The sequence below is a fragment of the Falco peregrinus genome, chromosome 14 (genome assembly GCF_023634155.1).
Source record: "Falco peregrinus isolate bFalPer1 chromosome 14, bFalPer1.pri, whole genome shotgun sequence".
In the NCBI taxonomy this organism is placed as follows: Eukaryota; Metazoa; Chordata; class Aves; order Falconiformes; family Falconidae; genus Falco; species Falco peregrinus.
The window spans coordinates 15,677,468-15,700,728 of record NC_073734.1 but is presented as its reverse complement, the minus strand read 5'-3'; the positions used below and the strand labels follow the sequence as shown (position 1 = coordinate 15,700,728).

Sequence of the window (23,261 nt, the reverse complement as noted above, 5' to 3'; positions counted from 1 at the left end):
AATTAATGGTTGATGCTTTTTAGCATATGATTTGGGTGTGATCTAGCAGGGCCAGTTTTTGAACTTTGGGAGAGAGATTTGGAGAGGACTTGGATTGCCACAAAATGTAGCTTCTGAACTTTAGATTTCATTGTTTAGAGTGGTGTCACCGAGACTGCAAATGCCCCAAAGGTTTCTGCCAGAGTTCAGCTGGATGGGAAGAAACATGATTGTCTTTAATTAGGACTGATGATTGACTTTTTTCTTATTTTTCTTTGTGTTCCATTAATTTTCCATTCAAGATAAAAATCTCTAACTGTAATTAAGGCATATCTGTTCTTGACAATATTGAGGTATGTTGCTGATTCTGAATGTTTTCACCTATGTTTATGAAGAATATTTTCGTTTTGACACCCTGGAGGGATGAGTAAGTTTTGGGTTCTGTCATGTTTCACAGTGGATTGCACCACATTTTATCGCTGTGCTAAAACTCCATTGGTGGCAGATACTCAAAAGGACAGTGGCCTGTGGATGGCTGGAGATACTACTGTAGTTGAAGAAATGAAGGATGCAAATATGAATTGAAAGAATACATCAAAATGTCCGGTCAGGGGTATTTTTGGTGCAATCTAAGGCAGTTCAGTTCCTGAACTACATATAATGGGATTTTAACACCAAACCTGTTTCACCTTGTTGAAAGTTTTTTGCTACAACTACGTTCTAACTCGGGTATTAGAGGGAAAATCCAGAAAAATATTTCTGAGGAGTTCTCTCTAACTTTTAAGTGAAAACATGACCCTTAGAGATTTTCGTTCCTCAGTGTGACCAGATTGCCAGTTTGACCAGAGTAACCCATAGTTAAGAGTACTAAAAATGCAGCAAATTTGTTGAGTAAGAGAATTCTTCATCAAATTTCTGCAAAACTTCCTTCTGTTTTTGCATAGGGGAGGGCCTGATAGTGCAAGCTAATGAAAATCTGTTTTGAGAGAAAGCTTCAGTGCCTTTTGCATGTGTTAGAGTGCAGACAGACCGAAATCACTAAAACTGCTGGTGATGTACAGTACCCTTGTAGAGGATGAGAAGGGGGTTGTTCCTTGGAGGAATCCAGCATGACTGACATCAGTTCCCATGCTGCCAGCGTGCTTCAGCCATGTCCCTAATACACCCTGTGCTGGTGGGAAAGGGCGTTTTGCCTGTGCTGCCTCAAATGACCATACTGACCAAACTCCCTGATAATGCCAGAGGCAATGTGTGTGCTTATGATGTTGACAGTCAGCTACGCCTTATGTCTACAGTTATGGTCTTATGTTGCTGGTTGTCTGCCATCAGAAGACCCTCAGACACTTAAAACATTTGATGGCTAGCAACTTCTGCACCACAGATGAAAAGCAAAAGATCTGCATGCATACCATCTCCTATCGATAATTCTGCTTTGACTACGATGATGACTATGAAAAATATGGTGCATATTTTTCAGAGAATATTTTCGATAATGCTTACTAATGTAAAGCATTCTCAGCCAGAACTCTTGCAAAGCATTATCAGAACAAAGATAAATGTGTGGAGAATCACTGCGTTTGGTTTCATTTATTGTAATAGCAGTGGTTAAAATGTAGATCATAGTACTGTTTTGGATCACAGTCTTAATTCCAAAAATTGCAATCATCATAGGTGGATTATATCTGTATCTTTTCAAATAGATGACAGAATATGTTTCTGGGTTGTTTTTCCCTAAAGAAAAATTGACAATAAGAGGTAGGAGTTTCAACCAACATTGCAACATTTAGTTGTCAAACTATGAATGGAAATTGCCATCATACAGGCTGTGTGTTTATTCTCATACTTCAAAAAACGGTGGTAAAAGTGTATCCAAGAAGAAAGGAATTTCTTAAAAAACCCTAATCAAATCATATCTTAGTAGATGAGCAGTGATTCAGTGTAACTAAAACAAATATTAACTGAAAAGAGCCCTGGAATAGGGAGGAGAAAGCACACTGTTGTTTGGTGATCGGCACTCACCAGAGCAGTACTGCAGATGATGGTCTGTCCAGAAATTCTTTTCTGGAATGCAATTCTACTGATCGGCAGGACTCGTCAGCGTCCTGTCTAGTATCTGAGCTGCCTTTCCCAAGCTGCCTCTTCCCATCATGGTTTATTTTAAATACACAATGCTAGTATCCTACGGTTGTATGATAAAACTTGGTGTGATAGCAGTATAGAGTTTTTGGCTGTTAAGCGGTAACAGATTTTGGTCGCCCACCAAACATTAAAATGTTTCAGCATGTATCAGCAAACTCCACTGCCTAGTAGTCAACAGGATCGCTTTTTGAAAACAAGCAGGTATGACCCTTGTGACTAGTCACATATCTGTAGTGAGCTAGCGCAGAATCCATAGCCAGAAAAAGGCCACTACTAGTAAAATTGTTGAAATTATTTCAGTCAGTTTATACTGCCATTCACCTTTTCTCAACCCCATACTTTACCTTGTTAGGTTGGCCAGTCCCACTGTAGACAGCTTTCAAATGTAATCGGTTGCAAGCCAGTTTGTTATGCACCAAATTCTGCGTGGGCTTGCCAGGCTATTGGAGTGGCTCCCACTAGCACCATCCTGAAAAGGCATGGAAACATGTGTCTCCACAAATGCAGTAGCCTGCATTCTCAGGGTTTAAACTGGTCTGTTCACTGGGATGGTACTTACTGCAAAGTGTCTCAATGTAAGCTAGGGCTTGGCCAAAATTAGAATCTTAAGACTCTCTGACTTGTGTGCATTTGCAATAGTGTGTTACAAATTCATGGTAGGAGTTTGGGTCTAAGCAATCTCTATAGTTATCCTGAGCATTTGTTCAGATTTTGTCAGATTCAGAGTTTTATTCCGCACATATAATTTATAGTCTGTTTTGTCACAACAGCACAAGGTGTTGAAAGTTATATACGTATATAATTTATATATATGTTATATATCTATATATGTGTGTATATATCCATATAAAGTGTTTATCTGGTCTGGTTAGTGTTTTCATCCTGTATATTGCAGGTTATTTTACTACTGTTTAGAATAGTGAATATTTGGTGAAAAGCTGGTCGTCTTCCATATGCTGTGAAATAATTCAAGATGTATGTGTGAAACTTCTGCCGCTTCCAAATGTGACTCATGTCTGTCATCCTGTGGCTCTAAGGAGATTTGTTTTAAATAAGTATGCCCAGTTTGAAAGATATGTTATTGCTGAGTCATTTTCTTTAAAGTCAGTGTTACTTTGTAAGGATTAGGTTGCCCCTATTCTCCTCCCCTGTAAAGACCTTTCCTGCATATCTCACTGTTCTGAGATAAGATTTCCTTCTGTCGGCATTTCATGTCATGTGAGCATCATCAAGCTGGTAATTTCATGTTGGTGGATGTTGCGTGATAGCTGCAGAGCCAGTCGGTTCTGATGCTGATCAGAAAGGGTGCAAAACACTGTAAGCCATTCACAGTGATGGGAATCAGACACTCAGCAGAGTGGGGGCAAAGGTTGGCCTTTCTTGGGAAGGCATTAAGTACCTGCTGCTGCTTTGGGATATGTGGGGGAATAAGAAGATCTCCAGGAATCTGACGTAAGAAGGTTTCACCACAGCATTACTTTTTCCTTGCTGTCTGCTCTGAAATTCAAGAATTTCTTTTAAACATTGTGGTGCAGAAAGCTAAATGTAAGAGTTGACTCTATTTGCTTTTTTCCTTCTTATCCTCAGCTGCTTACTGCTAAGAATTCTGTTTTACAGAAACTCAACCTGTGAATTCATACTTAGGATAGTGCTATATTCTTTTGACTGTCTTCAAGAGGATCAGTCAGTACCAAATGCACTCAACGAATTCCAAGTATTTGTGTGCATTTGCAATAGTGTGTTACAAATTCAGTTCCAGGATGGATTTCACTGCATCATTATCTGCAGATTTTTGGAGCCAGATGTGTTCTGTACCTTACCATATGCTTATTAGTATATGGGACCTTCATTCTGATGATGAGCTGGATATTTCCAGAATGTTTTACAGTATTTCTGTTTTCCAAGATGGTCGATAGTTAAGTCTGGCCCACACAGGCACAACAGAGGAGCTCATGAGAACTTTTTGGCTGAGTTTCAGATGATGTTCATGAGGTGAAGGAGCAGGGGCTGCTGTGCTGGTAACGGAAAGAGAGACAGACTAATTCCAGGGCAGAGCAGCTTTCAAAATCAAGTGCTCATCATGTGAATATGTGTATAATTTAAGAGATAACCAAAAAGCTAGAACTTCAGCACAGCCTGTCTCTTCACTCTATGAGAAGTGAAGCAAATGAATATGGCCTTGAATACACTTTTAAATTTTTCAACACTGTGTTTTGCCAACTTTAGTACACTCTGTTGACTGTTCAGTCAGACCGTTTTTAAATTAAAAAGGAATACATGGTTGAATTATTTATTAAACAAAAGGTGCTTCCGTGCATGCAGACTACCTGGGTTTTGAATTTCTTTTACTGTTGGATTTTGAAGAAAGTGCATTGCTAATAAGTTAAGAGATGGAACAACCCTCCTTCTTCTAAAATAAGTCCTCCTCTGTCTCCGAGGCAGACAGTGAGCCAACTTGTCTGTCCAGTCACAGATGAATGCCTGATCTTCATGTGAATGTCTGTCCTTGACCTTAGTGTGACGTGGTTTCCTCAGTTTAGTAGGCTCTGTAGAGACAAAACGTTATTAATTTCTGGTAGAGAAATGTGCTTGCAAATAATTTAGTCCAGATTATCTCCTGATTTTGTAGATGCTCCTGATGGGTTAAAATACGTATTTGCTGGTGGATTAATGTGGAGGAGCTGTAAGCAAGTGGAAGAAGGCATGCAAAAACTTCGCACCGTGTTACCAGCAGTCTGTAGGTCCCTCGAGGCTATCAGTTCATCTCTGGGGTGTGAGAAGTACTTTGTACAACTACCTTTGCTTTGCTTAGTCCCTATCACTGCCTCTGTGTTGGTGTTCCAGATTTGTGTATAGCCAGCGTTTCATGTATTTTTGGAGGAATGTGGCTTCTGAGTACCTGATCTTTTCTTGCCCCCTTCCCCAGAAGAAACCAATTGCTAGCTTCTGAATAGACTGTTGGGGCTTCAAACCCCTTTGGCCGATGGTCGCAGGGAGAGCCCTGTCAGGCTGGGAAACTCAGAGCAGCTTTCCATCAGTCCTGGAGCTGTGGTCTCCATAGCTTACTTAAAAATTAGTGGGCTGTTTTACCTGGTACGGAAAGAGGAAATAACTCACTGAATCTGAGGGAACGTGTGTGAGAGAGGTTGGTATTTCTTGTCACTGATGTGGGGCTTGATAACTGTCTAAGATTATATTGATATAGGAAGTGGGATGTGCTGCAAAAGGCCGACCATGGCAGCAAAGAGGCTTTAGAGGAAGGTTTTGATGAGACCTGCCAGGACTCTGAAGAGCCTCCAGTCGCACCAATTTGCGGGAGGGTGCTTGCGAGCCTGTAGCTTTCCCGTGGAAGGAAAGCAGTGAACAGTAGCGAGTGGCTGGGCACACCCTGGCTTTGATAGCTACAGATGGAGACCTAAAAGATTGCAGGGCCACAGTCCAACACCAGCACATGTAAAATAAGGCTCAGGATTTAGATAACTCTGTTCCAGCATACTGACGTGCATGGCCACAGTCCAACTCCAACACATGCAAAATTAGTTTCAGGATCATTCCAGCATACTGAAGCCTATGCCTAAACCAGTTATTGCCACAAGCTCAGCTAAATCAGAGAAGAGCATTCAAAACAGTATTTTTCTCTTTTTTTTTTTTTTTTTTGGTGGGGTTTTTTTTTGTTTGTTTCTACCAGGATAGTTCAGATGAAAAATTTTATATTTTCATAGTAGAAAAGGAAAACCGGATTATTAATATATCAGCTCCGTACACAGCATTTCATATTTTTATAGCACACAAATAGCATGTTACAGTATCAGTGTACTTCAAGGCTATTTTACAAAACATGGATACACGTTGACCTATTAATGTATTTTCTGAGATACGTCATTAGTATAAAACAGTTAATGAATCCATTCATATAATATCACGTTTAAAGACATTGTGGTCTCAGTATGCCCACAATACATTGTTAAACCTATAAGGGGCGGGGGGGGGGGGGGGGGGGGGGGGGGGGGGAGCGAACAGTAAAGGGATCCCTTCTCAAGTTTGCAAGTAATTACTTTAATACGTATTTTTCTGTTATAGCAAAACTCATGTAATTAACATATTTTATTTATAGAAAAAGGGTGCTAGTAAAATAGATTCAGAGTTTGTCATAAGTATTTCTTGAAGTACAGCTCATTTTTTTGTGAAATGGGGAAAGAAGTTGGAAATTGTATTGAAGTGGCAAGTACCAAAGAAGTTAAATGGGAAAAAAGTTATTTACAGAGGTATTTGTATTAGGTCAAAGCATTTATTTAGTGTGAAGGCAGCACTGGAAATTAAAAAGTAAGAAAATGCAGATACTGGAGAAGTCTATATTACCATAGTCCAAATGTTGTAACACACACCTTGACGTTACTCGCATTTTGGACACTGTCAGCACTCTGTAATCAGTAATCTGTAAATGGAATGAGTCTTTAATTCTTTCTCATTTTGTTGAGGGTGAAATTAGTAATTTAGCTACCTGCACAGTTTTTTTATGTGTCTGGGTCTGTTGTTGGTTTCTTTCTTACAGGCATCTATGGAAAGATGTTCCTGTGACATTTTAAATCATTTATATTATTAGAATGAATTTTTATAAAATCTGATGACCTCCTACCGGCACTTCTATGCTGATTTTGCTACCCTGTGATAAAATAATAATAATGAAAAGGCCTTTTCCTAATCAATAGTATGCAAAAATTTCTCCAATGGTACCTGATGCTCTGAGAGCTACTTATAATGTAGGCAAGCCTCTGTTAGTGACTTGAAAAAATGATCTGTTTGTTTTCTGGATTTGTTTAAGCCCAGGAACTCAGGATGAAACTTGGCTAGTGTAGTTATTAAATATTTCCATACAAGTGCTCAAAAGATTTTAAAATATATTAATCGATTTTGAAAACTATGTGGAGTTGGGTGTTAATTTATGCCTTTTAAAATCTCACAGACTGCATTGTCAGGCACATGGGGAGAACCTAGGGAAAATAGGTTCAATACCAGCCTCTTCCACCCACATTCACCATCTTTCCTATAGTTTACTGACAATGTCTTGGATCTTCTTCATAGTGTAGCGTGTACACTGTACCAAATGGTTCTGTTTGTGCCACGTGTATTTTAGCAACAAGATAGAGGTCACAATGAAGTACGCCTTACCTGTTTGGTTTATGGGTATGTAGAGATGCTAACATGTGGAAGAAACAAGGTAAGTATGGAAGCAAGAAGGTGGCAATATATTCATTCACAGAAGTCCAGTTAATGGTTATTTTAGCTGATTAGCTAGCAACTTCATTTTCTCCCTCATGAAATTGCCTCCACAGATCCTTACTTCTGGAGCTTAATCAGCAGTAGCAATCCATCCCAGGAGTGGGAGATCAGGAGTACTTAATTAAAGAGGGACTGTAAGGCAACTCTCCCAAATTGGATATCTGATCTAGCCTTGGCATCAGGAGAGCAATGCTAGGTAAAAGTGTTTATCAAGCTCCATGTAGCCACTCTGCAAATCTCAGAGATGGGAATATAACGCAGACAGTCTGTAGAAGCTGCTATAACCTGAGTAGTATGGGCTTTGAGGCCATCTGGTACCTGAACACCTGCCTACAAATAGCACATACAAATCCAAAAGATGGTCCAGTTGGATAGCTTCTCTGCTTAGATTCCCCACTGGAATTTTCTCCAAAAGCAGTAAACAATCTGTATGAAGTGAGCAAAGACCTCGTCCTCTCTGGTCAGTAACCAAGTGTCTGTTTCAAATGTGGGTGTCAGGATCAAAGCTAACACAGGTGAGTCAAGGGTTTGGGTAAGAAAACTAGTGAGACAGGCGTACATGAGAATCACAGAATGCTGTTGGCGTAAACATATACTAAAAATCCAGAATATTCTAAGCTTGTTTTAAGAAAAGGAGAAAACCATGTATGAAAGTATGTTGTATGGAAGGTTTGGGAGTTAACATTGCTATCAGAAGTATAAATGAACACCAGAGTAAATTTTGAGGTTAGATGACAAAGAACATTGGCAAAATACCAATGAAAGATCCATGTGTATGTACTTAAGTCCAGCACTGCTGATGGAAAGAGTACCTGCTTTGCTTGCAAAGATACATATTCTGGACAGAGAAGTACAATGAGTTGTCATGGCAGCTCTGATGTGTGCTTCCGAAGAAAGCAAGAACAAGCAGAAGCTCATCACTGAAAGTAACTAGCATTACATTCAAGATAGCAAAGAGACCCATCGTTCTGACAAATGACAAAGTACATCTTCTCCCAAAGCATCCACTTTTCTTGTGGAAAGATTAGACAAGTCCAGTGGAGTTTCATAGACTTAATCTGGCAAACCCAGTGATTTGGGATCTGGAGTGCTTTGATCTATATACAGTCAAGTTAAGGAAGTGGGGTTTCAAAGCCATGGTTTTGGAGTAGCGGAACTGAAAAGCCGGTGAAGGGAGTTGGATGGTAGAAGTGTCTTGCATGTGAAGACCTTAGGAAAGAAGATAGCAGGATTTTGAAACAAACAAGCAAAAATGGTGTTAGAGGGAATGGTGTCGTTATCTATGTGGAAATTTGCTGCAAGCTCAGGTCTCGTTAGGTAGCTGGTGGTTCCAGGATCTAGTGGTGCTACCATAAAATGAAGGCTGTTTAACCAAAGACAAGCACTGTCAAGGGCCATGCTCTGTGTATTTCTAATGTTTGTTGAATTCATTGAAGGACTGTGCACAGGTCTGACCGTATAAATTGCAGCTTACACCTTTTAATTATACCATTTGTGCATGTCTGTGTGTTTTTAGAGTGGCCTTAAAAGTCATGAGCACTGGAAGAGGATGAAGAAGTTTGATAGGCCTGCATGTGCATAAAAGATCTTCAGCATGCCTTCCAGTTTCATTTTGATTCCATTTTATCAAAACTAGTATTTCAGTAATATGCTACGGTCCTGATTCAGATGTAAGTGTGGAAGTTTCATTGAATTCAGTAGGCTGGAGAGATATACAGTAGTGAGATTAAAGTTTTAAGCTTACTTTCTTCTCATGCTGAGCTAAGACCGTGTGTGGTGGTTTGGAGGATAATGATGTTTAACTGTAGTCTTCTTGGTGCATGGACCACATTCAGTTGTTTTTGTACAACTGAACTCAGTATTGCTGATTAATAAAACAATAAATACCGAAAATGAACTATTTTGTGTTTTATTAACAATTTGCATTTCATATTGTATTTCACTTTAAATAAATATAAAATCATACCCTCAAATGGTAAGATGTAATTGCTGATCATGTATCTCTTTGTTCCAGACACTTTTATAAAAGTGTATGTATTATGTATGATGTGACCTTCAAATGTCATGAATGCGTTGTGCAATAAACTGTCAATATTTGTGGCTATAAGGTACTAGATGACTTTTACAATAATTGGAACAGCTTTATTAAAAGCTTGGATCACTCAGCTGGTTAAAGAGAAAGACACAGGGCAATGTTCATCTGGGAGTTTCCTTCTGCCAACTGTTAAATGAAAGATATTGTAAGGTGCTTAAGATGTCTTCTTTTGTTCTTTTTTTTTTTTTTTTTTTTTAAAGATACAGTTAAAAAGGTCTAATTCAAAAAATGTTCTCTCCAAAAAATCATTTTCCCCCCAATATGCTTAGTTTTCAGTTCAAACTGAGCTCTGTAAGTTAATGGCAAGTAACCAACCCTGGTTTTTTATGTACTACATCTGATTTTCTGTGTCTTTTGGTCACATGTTTCTTCAAACAAATCAGGCAGCTGAAATGATGTCCTCAGAAGCTGTGCTTGAAATTTGATTATCTTAAAAGGTTTTAAAGTTTTAGAACAATTTGAAAAGTAGGACTGCTAAGAGCTCCAACACAAAAACTCTGTAGGGAATTTGATTAAAATGAAAAAAAGAAGATAAACATTTTGTGATAAACACAAGCTTAATTTTGGTTAAGTGTCTATTGATGTCTCTTTGCATGCTGTATATACAGCCTCTTGCATGTTTCTCAGAATGTGTGCCATGGTGAAAAGCATTAAGATATAACCAACGTTTTCATACGTGCAGTATTGTCGTGCAAAAGGGTTTTGCACCCATGAGGTGTGAAAAACACCACTCTTCAAGTGTGTAATGTGCTCCAGGTATGGGCTTAAAGTGTGTGCGCTGCCCCCAGTTCTGCGACCTACCAGTTATTATGCTTAGAATATTTTGGCTCCCTTTCTCTTGTGCTTGAAATAACGCCTAGATAGCTCCCCTGTAGTCCAAGGTATCGGCTATGGCTGCCGTTTGCCCACTTCTAAATCTTACCTCATATAAATGGGTATGGGTATTTTACTCCAGTTTAATTTAGATTCTATTTTAAATTTAAATCTGGTAATGCACTGATTGGTAGCAGAGGCAGGACAGTTTGTGCCTTCTGTGTGCCTGGGTGGTTCAGAGGGCTAAGTGGGAAGTCTGACGTCAGAAATGGTATCTTTTTATTTACCAGTGGAACCTTTGGTATAATCTTTATTTCTAATAATACAAACAATGTGAATGCTGCTTTCTCACTAGTAGGCCTGCTTTCCAATTCTCTTCTAAAATAGCTCTCTGTTTAAACAAATTCTCTGCCAATCCATATTAACAGTTTAAGATTCCCATATATGGTCATTATAAAACCTAAATCCTTGATGAAACAATAGAGACAGCAAGTTGTTCCTGACCGAAGACATTCGTAACTCTTTCCGGAGGCCTAAAATATAACTGTAATATTTAGTAATATTAGACTCTTTCATTGTAAGCCATGAACTTCACCAGCAAAAAAATGTACTGACATCTGCTAATAGGATTCTAATTTCAAATTATGAGCGCTGGGCCAGATTCTGTTTTCATTTACATGGAAGCACGGTAATTGAAGCTACTTCAGGTAGCTAGAAGAAAATGGTTAGTTATATCCCTAATTATATTCCTATTTTCCACTATTTTCAGTATTATTAAAGCTTTCTCAAAGGAATAGGCAAGGAAGGTAAAGCATGTTTAACTTTGCCTATCTTGTACTGCTTCCCAGGAAACAACGTGGCTGAGTCCAGTCATACTTGCATAAAGGTAAAAGCAGTGACAGGATTAACACACTAAATATCTTCTAATTCCCTTCTTAACATTAGATTCAGGATATAATTTTTCCTGCTATAAAATGGGCTAATCTGAGTTGTTTATAGATCATCAAAAAAATAACCATAGTCACTACCACTTCTTGTTGCACCATGTTTCATTAACTTTTACAGGCAGTTCTAAAGGACTACAAATATTTTGAGTATTTCAGGATTCAAACTGGGATTATGTAGTTTTCAAAGAGATCTTTAACAATGTCTGAAAAGTATGTTTGTGTGATTATCTATTTTGTGAATTGATTACCTTTCCCATGTGATTGCCTGTTTTGGCTAGTTTGGCAATCCTTGTGTTGACAAATTCCAGCTGACCTCATTGATAATTTAGTCTGCATGGGGACTGCAATTTAGCTGCTTTGAATGTGAAAGTACCTCTTTGTGAATTCCTGCACTTTCACATACGTGGAAAAATAAATACTCTAGTAAATTTTATGGGACATGTATGTAGATGCTCCTTTGAAGATTTGGCTGCCGACATGACTGAAGTCAATGCTGCTACCTAACCAACTGAAACAGGTTTCTTTTTACAAAAGCAATTAATTCTTTTCTAGATGTGTGTATGCTCGTCCCAGACAGGTAGACCAGTCATACAGAGCACATATGGAAATTTCAAATAATTATTTTTCTTTTCCTCTTCATGTGACTGGCTAGATAGCTTCTGCTTTGGGTACACACATTCAATATCCACCTAAGTTTGTGTTCTCCTTTGTAGAAATATCCCCTGAATTGGGCATCATGCCTCTGTAACGTCTATCTGTGCGCTGAGGGCACTGCCAGCCATGGCAATGGCTCACTTCTGCGTAGATAATTTCTGACACCTAGTAAGGTATCTGCTGTAAAAAAGGATTCACTGGTGTGTTTCTGGCTTTCTTTTAACCTGCCACTGTAAAAGTGCTCCTGGCTCAAAACTGTTTATTGGGATTATCTGGCTCTGTGGAAATTTCTTTTCCAGGTGCTGAGGGGACGTGAGAGCAGTCTGCAGCACGGCATGGGTCATCTCCATGCTAGGAGGGGAGTGGTGGCTTTTTATCTCTCCTCTCCTGAGAAGCAGCCATCTATCTGAATGAAGTAGGGCTAGTCCTTCAAATACTGATCCTATGGATTGCTTAATTTTAATTTCAGTCTGTGTGGCAAATAGATTTGCTCACATTTTGCTCACATTAGCTCTTTGGTTATGCAGCTAATTGCCATCTTCTGATATGGATCTTAAAGTGAACTTTCTTTCCTTGCATTTGTCCCATGAGGACATGCGCACAGTCACTTACCAAGAGTAGCTGAGGCACGGTACACAAGAGGTGTGTCTGTCATACCACCCCAGAAGCTGCTTCATGGCTGAGTTCCTCTGTGTCCAGCACCGCGGAGCAGTGTCTGCCCGCCCAGCAGGTACAGCATACGTAGCTGCTGGAGGTCTCACAGCTGTTGCCTTCTACTTACACTGACACAAAGACCGGTTTCATGTGTAGAACTGAATGTTGTGTTATGCACTTCTGTCCATGACGTTTACTGTGAACAGATGCTTTCAAATTGAAAGGAAAGCTCAGCGAAAGTAAGTTCAGAGACAAGGCTCAGATGACTTACATCTGGCATGTACATCTATACAATATTTTATGCTCTGCTCTATTATTTCCTGCACTCAAATCAGGAAAGGTAGGGATGGGCAGGAAGACATTCAGGACATAGACCTACCTATAATGGAAGTAGATAGTGAAAAAAGCAGTCTAATCTCACATGCATCGAGTGCACATCATGTAGACCACATAACTCAGTGAACCGCAATGGCTCTAAGATAAGTAACTGTTCTCTTTCCTTCCTGATCTTTTATCCTTGGAACCGAGCAGCCCCAAAACCATAGCTCAAATCCCAAGTAAATCATACATTAAATGAATTTGCTGGGGCTAATCCTAGTTCTGCAGGTCTGTAAAATTTTACTACAGTTTTGCACAATTTAACAGTACTGAGAGTATCTACTTAGAAGGGGGGGTCAGTAACAGGAGGAAGGGGACATCAGAGGTGTGAAATACACGGTTATTGGTAGAGCTGAAGATTTTTCATTCCCCACATACACTGTTGTTGGCGTAGTCCGTTTTCACCAGTTTGCTGCTTAGCTTTTTCCTTGCTGGTCTCTTCTCCTTGCTCTGTGTTACTTTTCCCGCATTGCCTTTCCATAGATTGCTTTGAAAGACTCAGTATAAAAAACCCCTTGGTAGCAGAGTCAGCGAGACTTACATGCGTTTTAAAGTTAAGCACATTTTTAAACTTAAGTGCCTTGACAAATAGGTACAATTTGCCAAAATGGGGCCCTAGTAAGAAGTTGGGGTAGTGTTTGATGGGGAGAGTCGGCAGCCTTGAACATATCTTTTCATTGTTGGAAATAAAAGAACTTGGATGTAAAGCTGCTCATTCAGGTAGCGATGGCCTCCAGCGCTTCGGTGGGCTTTGTAGGCAGAGGAATTCAAAAGAAAACCCCTTAGCCCAGCTTTAAAGTCTTAGGAATGCTTTCACTGTGGGAAGAAAAATTCTTCAAGGTAAGGCCTCTGTTGGAGCAAAGCCTTTGGAGCTATCTACTGTATGTCTACTTAAATCTAAAAGAAAACTCTTCAGACCACCCACATCTTTCTTTGCTTCATTGTTGTTTTCGGTTTGCTTTTTCAGAGGGATTAGTGCTAGAGTAAACTCCATCGTCTCGCTGCCTTGCAAAAAATTCAATTTTGTGTAAAGTGAAAATTAGACTCTTAAATCTGCAAAGCGAGCTGTTTATCTTACAAATTTATTCTTTTTTTATTGGGCCACACATATTCTAGATAGAAAGATAAAAGGCAAATGGATAACAGGCCATCATTTAGAGTGACATATAGCAAAACATAACTAGTAGACTTATTCGGTAAATTCCTCCTGAGTGGCTTATTAGCTTTATCTATATATTTATCTATAATGCTCATATAGTATTTATTGAAAAGCAAAATAAAATCCTGCAGTTTATCATCATGCATTCTGTGTTTTGCACTTCAGAAAAAATCTTTTTGCACTTAGGAATTAATTTCTTTCTAAAGCAGCTTAAGACATGGTTATATACAACTTTTAAGGAGAAAAAAAAGGAGAACTCTTTAGGGAGATTGGGATTATAGACTAGCACCTATATATGTTTTCCTGGACTTCTAAAGACAAAATAAATTCCTACAGTATGTTACTTTACATACTTGTGAATAATTCACAATGACAGTTACTAGCTTTCTAACTTAAATATTGTACTTTAACTCTGCAGTCTAAGTACAATCAGAAAATGTTAAACAAGAAGGTGATGTGAAAACTGTCAGATTTTGCCTTTTGAAAACTAGCAGTAGCTTGATTACATACATGATTAAGATAAGTATCTTTAATTTTATTTTTTTTTACTCAGTCTCTCATCCCTTTCTTTCAGATTTAAGCAGAACAGTTTAGAGGGACCATTTTATAATAAATAATGAAATGCCTGTTAGAGTTGCCTTTTCCAGAAGTGTGGTATTTGGGTCTCTGCTACTGTGTGGATAGTTTTCATTAGCCAAATGTTTAAGTCTTTCTTATGTCCCATCACTTCCATTTAAAAGGCAATACTGTGTAGACTGCACTATGTTTCCTGACAGCTTTTAGTTACATACCAAATGGGTAAAGACAGAACATTTTTAGTCAGTAGTTTATGGTTGAAATAATCAAGACTCTGCATGCAGATTTTAACTCTGTGCTCCCCACCTCAGAATAACCCAGATAGCTCAGCTCTTGTGTGGGGGTGTGGTGATGTGTCCGTGTGTATTTCACCTCTGTGGTGTGCCAGCAGTGTAAAACTGGTTCAGAATTTCAACATTCACCATGATAATTTTTGGTGAAATCATGAATCGATACATATATGTGATATTACATGACCTTGTAAATACAGGATGACAGATGAGTCTTGTGTGGTTTGAATAATGACATTTTAAAAATGCCCTATATTTTTGCAATTTTTATGTCAGTCTTTTGTAAGTTATTTTGTTCATAGCCTGCTTGGGTAATAGCAGCTTATTCAAGATGGCTGAGAATGACTGCTTCTTTATATTAGGAGAGAGAAGAGGTGTCCTGGAGTTTTACCCATTGTACTACGATGCAAAGAATTGATGTAGCTGTGAACACTGAAGGAGAAAACTCAGGAGCTGCAGATGAGAGGGAGAAGGAATTCCCCCTCATCTGACCAATTTTTTTCATTGCCCTTCCCATGATATTAGGTCACTCACTAGGTCGTGTGTTGTAAGTCAGCTGCTGAAATGTTGCAGAAGGAAGTTGATGAGCTTTGTGTGTAGACATTGGCACTGCTGTTGGACCCCCCTGTCACTGCAATTCTGTTGTTTTAATATACTGATGCAAACTTTTTCTCTCTAAAAGCATACAGATTCTCACACTACTTATAAATTAAACAGTTTCAACAAAACAACAATCTAAAACTTTTTGAGGAAAAATTAATAGGAACTAAGCAAAAGAAGAAATCAAACCAGCTGCTGACACAGCTGTTTCTTTTCTTGTATAATTCAGTTCAATATAAAGGTACCATATGCTGCTTAAAATGATGATAGGAAAGATGAAATAATTTAAGACAATAACAAGAAAATACATGAATTGTCAGCATTCTGTCAGATTTAAAGAATGAAATAGACAGGTGTAGTATTGACATGTTTAACTTTGTGTTGTGTTAGCAGTTTTAGTGAGAACAACTTCTGACATGTGCTGAAGTGATGTGAGAACATTTCTTTGTTGCAGACATTGGAGAAGATGCTGGGAGATCTGTAGGAGTCCAGCAGCCAGCTTTACTGAGAGACAGGAGCCTTGGTTCTGCCATGAAAGACTGCCCATATTGTGGAAAAACTTTCAGAACATCACATCACTTAAAGGTCCACTTGAGAATACATACAGGTGAGAGGAACAAGTGAGTGGAGCACTGTCGACACATGCCGTGTGTGTGGGGTTAACATAATATGTGGCTGGGAGCCTTAATTCCCAGTGTAGATTTGGACTCATTAGTTGGAGGAAGTCTTTTGAGAAAGATATATGACAGTCTTAAATAAAAGCACAAGGAATGTGTTGTTGGATAAAGACCACTTTAATAGAATCATCTTTTCCCAGTTGAGGTTATTTCTGTCTCCTTCCCTGCTTCATCACTGTTTCCTTCAATTACCCTTGTCCTTCAATAGGCATAAGCCTATTGGTTTCAGACTTAGTTATACTAACTGCTTCAAAGGCTTTCCTTAGCATCTGCTTAGGGATTCTGGATGTTTTTCTCAGAGTTACTATTTTTGTTCCATTTAGCATGCTCATTTTTAACCTCTCACTGTTCATATGGGTACATCAGCTTCATGGATCTGCTTCCCCCCCCCCCCCCCCCCCCCCACTAGAACTCACCCAACTTAGTACTTGTAAGCAGTAAAATGTACCATGTTTTGCACCATAGTAAACTTTCCCATGTTTTATTTTGGTAACAATCACAGCATTTCTACCCTACAGAGACTTACTGCTGGGCTGGATTCTCACTTTATTTTGGCATGTCACTCACCGGGTGGACGGCTCTCAATATTAGTATACTATAACCACTCCAATTAAATTGTAATACCTTGTTTGCTTAAAAGTACATATCTGCATGGTAAGGTTCATGTACAGACACAGCAGATGTTTAAGAAGACTTTGTCCATAATTAAAATCTGACATACAGTGTTGATATCCTCAGGTCCTGTTGACATCATGGGAAATTCAGAATGTGGCAGATACACATACAGTTTTCTTCCAAGTCTTAGGTATCATACTAGGCTTTGGGAGAGTATGCAACACTAGAGATTTAGGGTACTTCTCTTTGGAAACAGACACAGAGGGCACCGCAATTGTGGAGTCATTTTCTTTTTAGACCATTTTTCATTAATTTCAGAATTTTACTGCTACTTTTCAAATCAGTAAGTAAAATAAATTGCATGAAGAAGTATTTTCCAGTGGTACCTCCCACTTGAAAAACTTCACTTTTAATTTGTATTTTACTGAAGTACCAGATAATCAGAATTCCCCCCCGCCCCTTCCCCAAATCAGCAGTAATGTTTTTCCTGTGTGCTTGCACAGATTTAATACTGAATGTTGGGCCTGCAAATGTGAGGCCTGATTTTGAAAAATTGAAAATGAAGGCTAAAAATTATTTAAAGAAAAAAAATTCATTGTTGAGATGGGAAAGTTTGTTCATTGTATTTTTATTCTTCTTTCTTTCGATTGTGGAGTAGGAGTATACCACACTGGTTTGATCTGAATTTTAAAATTTGGCACCCTAATGTAATTTTCTCTGATTGGATTGCAGGCCATTTAGGACAGGAATAGTCTTTTTATTGTGTTGGACTTTGGGAGGGAAAAATAAAAAAGGAAGAAACATGGTGGAAGCCCTATTTGTGTGCTCTCTCATGTAGTAAAAGTAAAAAATAGCAGTTATATTATTGGAAAATAATCTTGTAACTATGAGGTTTAAACAGTTTGACATTTTTACTATTGGAGGTGCAAAGAAAAATTCTTTAAAATAACCTGAGGGTACCCATCTCCCTTTTGCTCTATTACGTTGTGGTCATTTTGTTCTTGTTTTAAAGGTGGCAGTGATTACAGATTTGGTATTTGTGGCTTAGAACTAATGGAAAGTAAATTAATTGCAATGGAAATATTCCATAAAACTTGCATATTAGAATTGACTAAACAAAATTAAAACAAGAAAAAAAAGATATGTATAAAATAACAATGTAAAATAACAGAATGTAAAAACCACATTTGCAATATATTAAAAAATCATTATAATTTTAAAATAGATAAAAGATCAATTTCCATTAGGTTAATAGGTTAAGAACAAAACATTTGTAAATAATGACAAGAGTATGTTTAAATGGAACAATGATTTACATATTGGAAATAATCCGAATAAATATTATAAAAATGTAAATTGGCAAATTACTAGAGTTATTAAATAAAAATTAAGTTGCTTTGCAGTAAATGGAAATGATGTAATAGATACCAGTTATTAAACAAATATTGGTTAGCTCATACTTACCAAGGACAGTTTCCTGCCTTTTATGTCACACTCTGTCTTTATTATATGCCTGGATCATATAACTGACTGATAAAAAACACTTTACTGTGTTTCTCCACTACATTAACTCAATTACGGTTCTTGTTCTCACAGCACCTGTTTGTTAGAGATGAGCTCAAGCAGTTCAGCAGAAGTCAGGTTCCTTCGAACATCTGTGTGTTTGGAGGCACACGAGTAGGTTGGTTGGGTACGCATGCCAAGACAAGACCCAAAGCATGATCCAGCCAGGAGGTGCTTCTGTGGCAATTGGCCCAAAAAAGCTAGAAAAGCCGTTTAATCCCCCACAAGAGGAGGAAGCTGTGCTCTGTGTTAGAAGAATTAGCTAGTGGCTTGGGTTGCTTCTTATTTCTGTTGGATATTTCATGGTTGCAACCTTCTCCACACTGAGTCTCAGTTTCTGTGTGTTTTCCTATCACATAATAAGCTTCTGAAGGGAAAAAAAAAATACATCAAGGTTTTATTTAGCACGCTCAGTTGTGTCCCAACACCCAATTGTAGAGGATTTTTCTTCTTATCTAATTCAACGATATTCAGCCAGGAAGAGCTTTAAGGGGACGATAGTAAGATATGATTTCTGATTGTTCCCGTATGATAAGAAGAAAAGGGCATAATTATGTGAAATCAGTTTCTCCTCTTTCTTGCTCTAAAAACAGTTGAAGGACGAGACAGACCCTGAGAGAAAAGAGGGAGGGCTCTCAGGGCAAAATGCTTCAGAGCCTCGAGGCTTAGAGAGGACAGACAGAACTCTTGTAGCTCTCCTAGGTGACTTCGTTATGTGGACCAACGAGCAAAGATGGGCTGTATGGTCCTGCTTCTTCAGAACCACCTACTTCAACTCGCACAGAACTACAGAACTCACACTGACTTGCTGTGTGGAGAGATGCAGAAACAAGGACAAAGCGTGTATATGCACCAGTAAAGTGGGGTAGACATGTGGGTGCTTTGGCCACTTTGCGATTCAGCTTCCTGGTTATAAATTAGTACATAATACAGCTGAGAAAGTTATAACACAGAAGGCTTAAAGATGCTCAGACATTGTGAAAAATAAAACCATCCAAGTGTCCGTGACTCACAATGTGCCATATGCACATGCTTCCAGAGTGTCCATTTTTCCCCTCTGGGGGCAGCAAGTTAAGGTTCCTTCCTTCGGGGAGCTGAGCATCTTCTTTATGGTCCTGAGCCCTCTGAATTCCCACTGAAATCAAATAAATGGGTGTGGTTTTTACTATACATGCCTAGATCTTTGGACTGCACAGGGACAGTTAGTTGTAAAAAATTAAAATTTCTTGTGTTCTACCTTTGACAAGTGACCCATTTTGTAAGGGCCAGTTTCAGATTAGCTCTATCACCTCTTTGCACGTTGTACTAGCACGTAGAAGCTACTGCAGATGTAGACCAGTTTGTGTTTGTGTGGTCATGAAGTGCTCAGGTATATTCCCAGTATGATTGGCACAGTTAAATCCCTTGAGTAATGAGCAAAGATTAATGTGCATGAGCAAAGTAGAGCCCTGAAGAAGGTTTGGGTTGTGCTAAACAAGAAACCTGAGAAAGAGAAGGATAGGAATAAAAAACTTGGCAGGGCTGTGTCTGTTGGCCGAGAGCGTTACGATATGTATGACACACACCTTACATGCATTAGATGTATTATATACATTTACAGTGTCCCTGCATCTTCCCTTGGAAATGCGACTACCCAATTTTAAAACTTGCTTAGGCGAACTGATGAAATACAGTAAAAATGGTGCTGTTTTAAATGAATCCAATTCACATTTTCTTCCTAAAAAAAGACTGCCTGTTGCCATTCTCTGAAGGCGCTTGTAGTGGGATGAGCAATATGAATAATTAAGGAAAATGGGTATGTGTGCTTCAAGAGGAGACAATTTTGGTATTGAACATCCTTTATTCTTACATTTCGAAGATGAACTAAAAGGACTTTCCATTTCTCTAGATTTCTCCAGATTTCCCATCCTTAACATTGTACAGCATGCCTTTTCTCTTGTCTTAATGACATCCCAAACTTTTGTTGAAAATAATTGATTGAATTTAAATTTCCTTAAAAGTTTAAGAGGTAATGTTACAGTATAAATTTCCTACCAAACACTAAGTAGGGAAATATCCATTAGTGAAATTAACTACAGTTTCTAGGTAGCTAACAATGTGCAGTATACAGTAGGGCATGGCTAATGAACACTGCAGTGGGTGATATTTCATTATACAAATTAATGCTCACATTTTAATGGGAAAGTCACATAATGAATCTCAGCTTCAGTGACAGCAATTAGAGACACAGATTGTCCCCTTCTGGACAAGGCACTGTTTAGCAATAAGCAGCTGTGTAAAAAGTCTTCAGGTTTACAACATATATATATGCTTTGGGGGAATTAGTGTACAGTTTATATTAATGTACTGAATCTTCCCTGCAAAGTAACAACCATATTTCTCTCTCTGCGTTTTAACTAAGTAAAGACATGTAAAAAGACTAAATAAATATTGCAGATGAGATATAAATAAAGGAAAATATTCAATTATAAAACTTTATAAAAATTAAAATATTTTATTGTAATGCCTAGTACACAATTGAAAAATCTTTAATAAACTAAGTCGCAGGCATCAAAAGTCTGTCTTTCTACAGGGCAGGGGTAGTGTCATCTTATATAGTAGAGAAAAATTACTGGTAAAGGGAAGTAGTAAAGAGAAGAAGTTAACTAGTATTTCTGACAAACAGATTAATTGTGTGGTGAAACATGTGCAGGATCCAAAAATAATCCTACAGAACCTTTGATACTCCATTTGGTTTAAAAAGTGTGAAGTGAATGATTAGAATGATAAAAGAAATTACCGTGTAAGAATAGGCATAATAATGAACTAATTAAACCATACAGCAATTCATTTCTAAAATATCTACTGCACAATGGATAAAATAGGTTATCAATAACTGTTTCAATGGTAAAATAAAAAATGCTGGAAAATGTTTTCAATATTTTCATTAAGCAGTATTCTCTGGCATTATAAGATGTTTGATTTCATTTGCTTTGCATGAAAGAAAACTATAGCTTGTTTAGAAATGTATAGGATCAAATTGCAACTCATATTGTCCCTGAGTGACTTTCAAACCCCCAGTACTGGCTGCCAGAGCGTTAGATGTTGGGGTTCTTGTACTGATGCACAGCCCTCGCTGTACTGAGAAGCAGCACTGCAAGGAGCAGCAGGGCATATGCCACAAACACATTCCTTAAGAAATCTTATTTAGAAAGGAGGCGGGGGCATTCAGTGGGGAAGGGGAGTGTAAGGTGCAGTACAGATTTTTAAGTAGCTGCATCTTAAGTATGAAAAATGAATAAAGAAGCCCACAGCACTAAATATAAATAGATACTTAAGAACTACGTAGATTTGCTAAGGGATGCTAAAAGTAATAGTAAAAATACATATGTGGCTATTAGGGTTATAGAGAACAGAGGAAAATTCTGTAGATCTGGCAGGTTTAACGATTGGTAGCTTGCTAATACTGGACAAGAATGGATAAGAAATTATCAGTCACAGTATAGAGACTAAATACTCGTCTGTTCTCAGGAAGAAGCTAGCTGGGTTTTGTAAGTATTTTCCAACGATATAGTTCTGCCATTAAGTAATGAGGCTGTTATACTGTAGCCCACTACATTTTAAGATTTTTTAGAATGAATGAGACTGGATAACATAGATAAAGTCTTAAAAACCCTGGCTGAAGAGCTCTCCAAATCATTAAAGTTCATATAAAAAAACAGATCTTGGAACACAGAGTAAGTTGCAGAGCACTCATAGTAGTAAAAAAGCTCTGGCTAGTCTAGGATTTCAAAAAAGAAAGGATACAAAGACCTTGAAATTATAAATGGACTACCCTGACAAAAGTTTTGTGTAAAATTAAGGGAGGAATTTGTTAACAAATTAAGAATTGGTAGTACAGTTAATCCAATTTTATTTTATGAACATAAGTTTTATCAAGTTTCTGACTTTCTCTCAAGGCTTGTGAAAGTACCTTGTTCTATGCGACAGTCTCCCCCAACAAGAAAAACAATGTACAGAGATGAAGTAGCACAAAAACTGGCAGCGCCACAGCAGTGCTTCCAGCTCCACCTATGTGGTATTTCAGCATTATTTGAAGGAGTATATGAAATCACTGTTGATAAAACTTATCAATGGCCAAAAATGGTAAGATGCTGAAAATCAGGGGGACACTGATTAGTCAGTTAAGCAGACTCTTTTTGACAATATTTTTTTATTTTTATTTTTTTAAAATTTAAAATTTATTTAAAATTTAAATTTAAATTTTAAATAAGCAAAATATAAAGGAACAAATACTGGAGGCATTGATGAACTGGCGCTAGGATTATGGTAGAGAAGCAACAGAATATGAGCTCTTAGTTGATTGCTATAGCTGTGGATGTAAACATAGTCTTCGAGTGTATAAGATTGATATCAAGTTGAAATTTCATCAAAGCTTTAGTGGGTACCCATAATTTAAAAGGACATTGAAAAATTGGGAAGGGTATTCTACTCAAGAGTGAGAGGAGGTGAAGAGGTGACTCGTTTGCCATCTGCAAGTACCCTCCTTAGGGATTAGATATTTTTATTGAAAAAAACAAACCAGTTTCATCTAGCAGGGAAAATGTACCAGTGCTCGGTAGTAGGAAGCAGACTGGACAAATTCAAGTCAGAAATGAGACTCATATTCTGAGTAGAGAAAATACTTAAGTCAAACAGTTTACCTAGGGACATGGTGGGTTATTGCTGTTGTTGAAACAGAATATGTTTAAACAAACAAGTAAGTTTTGTTTCAAATTGTAGTTGTGATTTGACACAGGAATTATTTCTGTGAGAGTCTTTGGCCTGTGCCATACAGCAGATCAGAATAGATGATCATAATTG

At 38.0% G+C, this 23,261-nt stretch overlaps 1 protein-coding gene across 6 annotated transcripts in view; it reads left to right on the top strand.

Annotated features, from left to right (window-relative positions):
* ZNF536 (zinc finger protein 536) overlaps positions 1–23,261 on the top strand; it is a 353,196-nt gene that overhangs the window by 199,663 nt on the left and 130,272 nt on the right. For all 6 annotated transcript variants that reach the window (XM_055819039.1, XM_027783931.2, XM_027783940.2 and 3 more), the window contains one exon: positions 16,019–16,171. In XM_055819039.1, the coding sequence (XP_055675014.1) occupies positions 16,019–16,171 (153 nt within the window). The remainder of the gene's footprint in view (positions 1–16,018; positions 16,172–23,261) is intronic.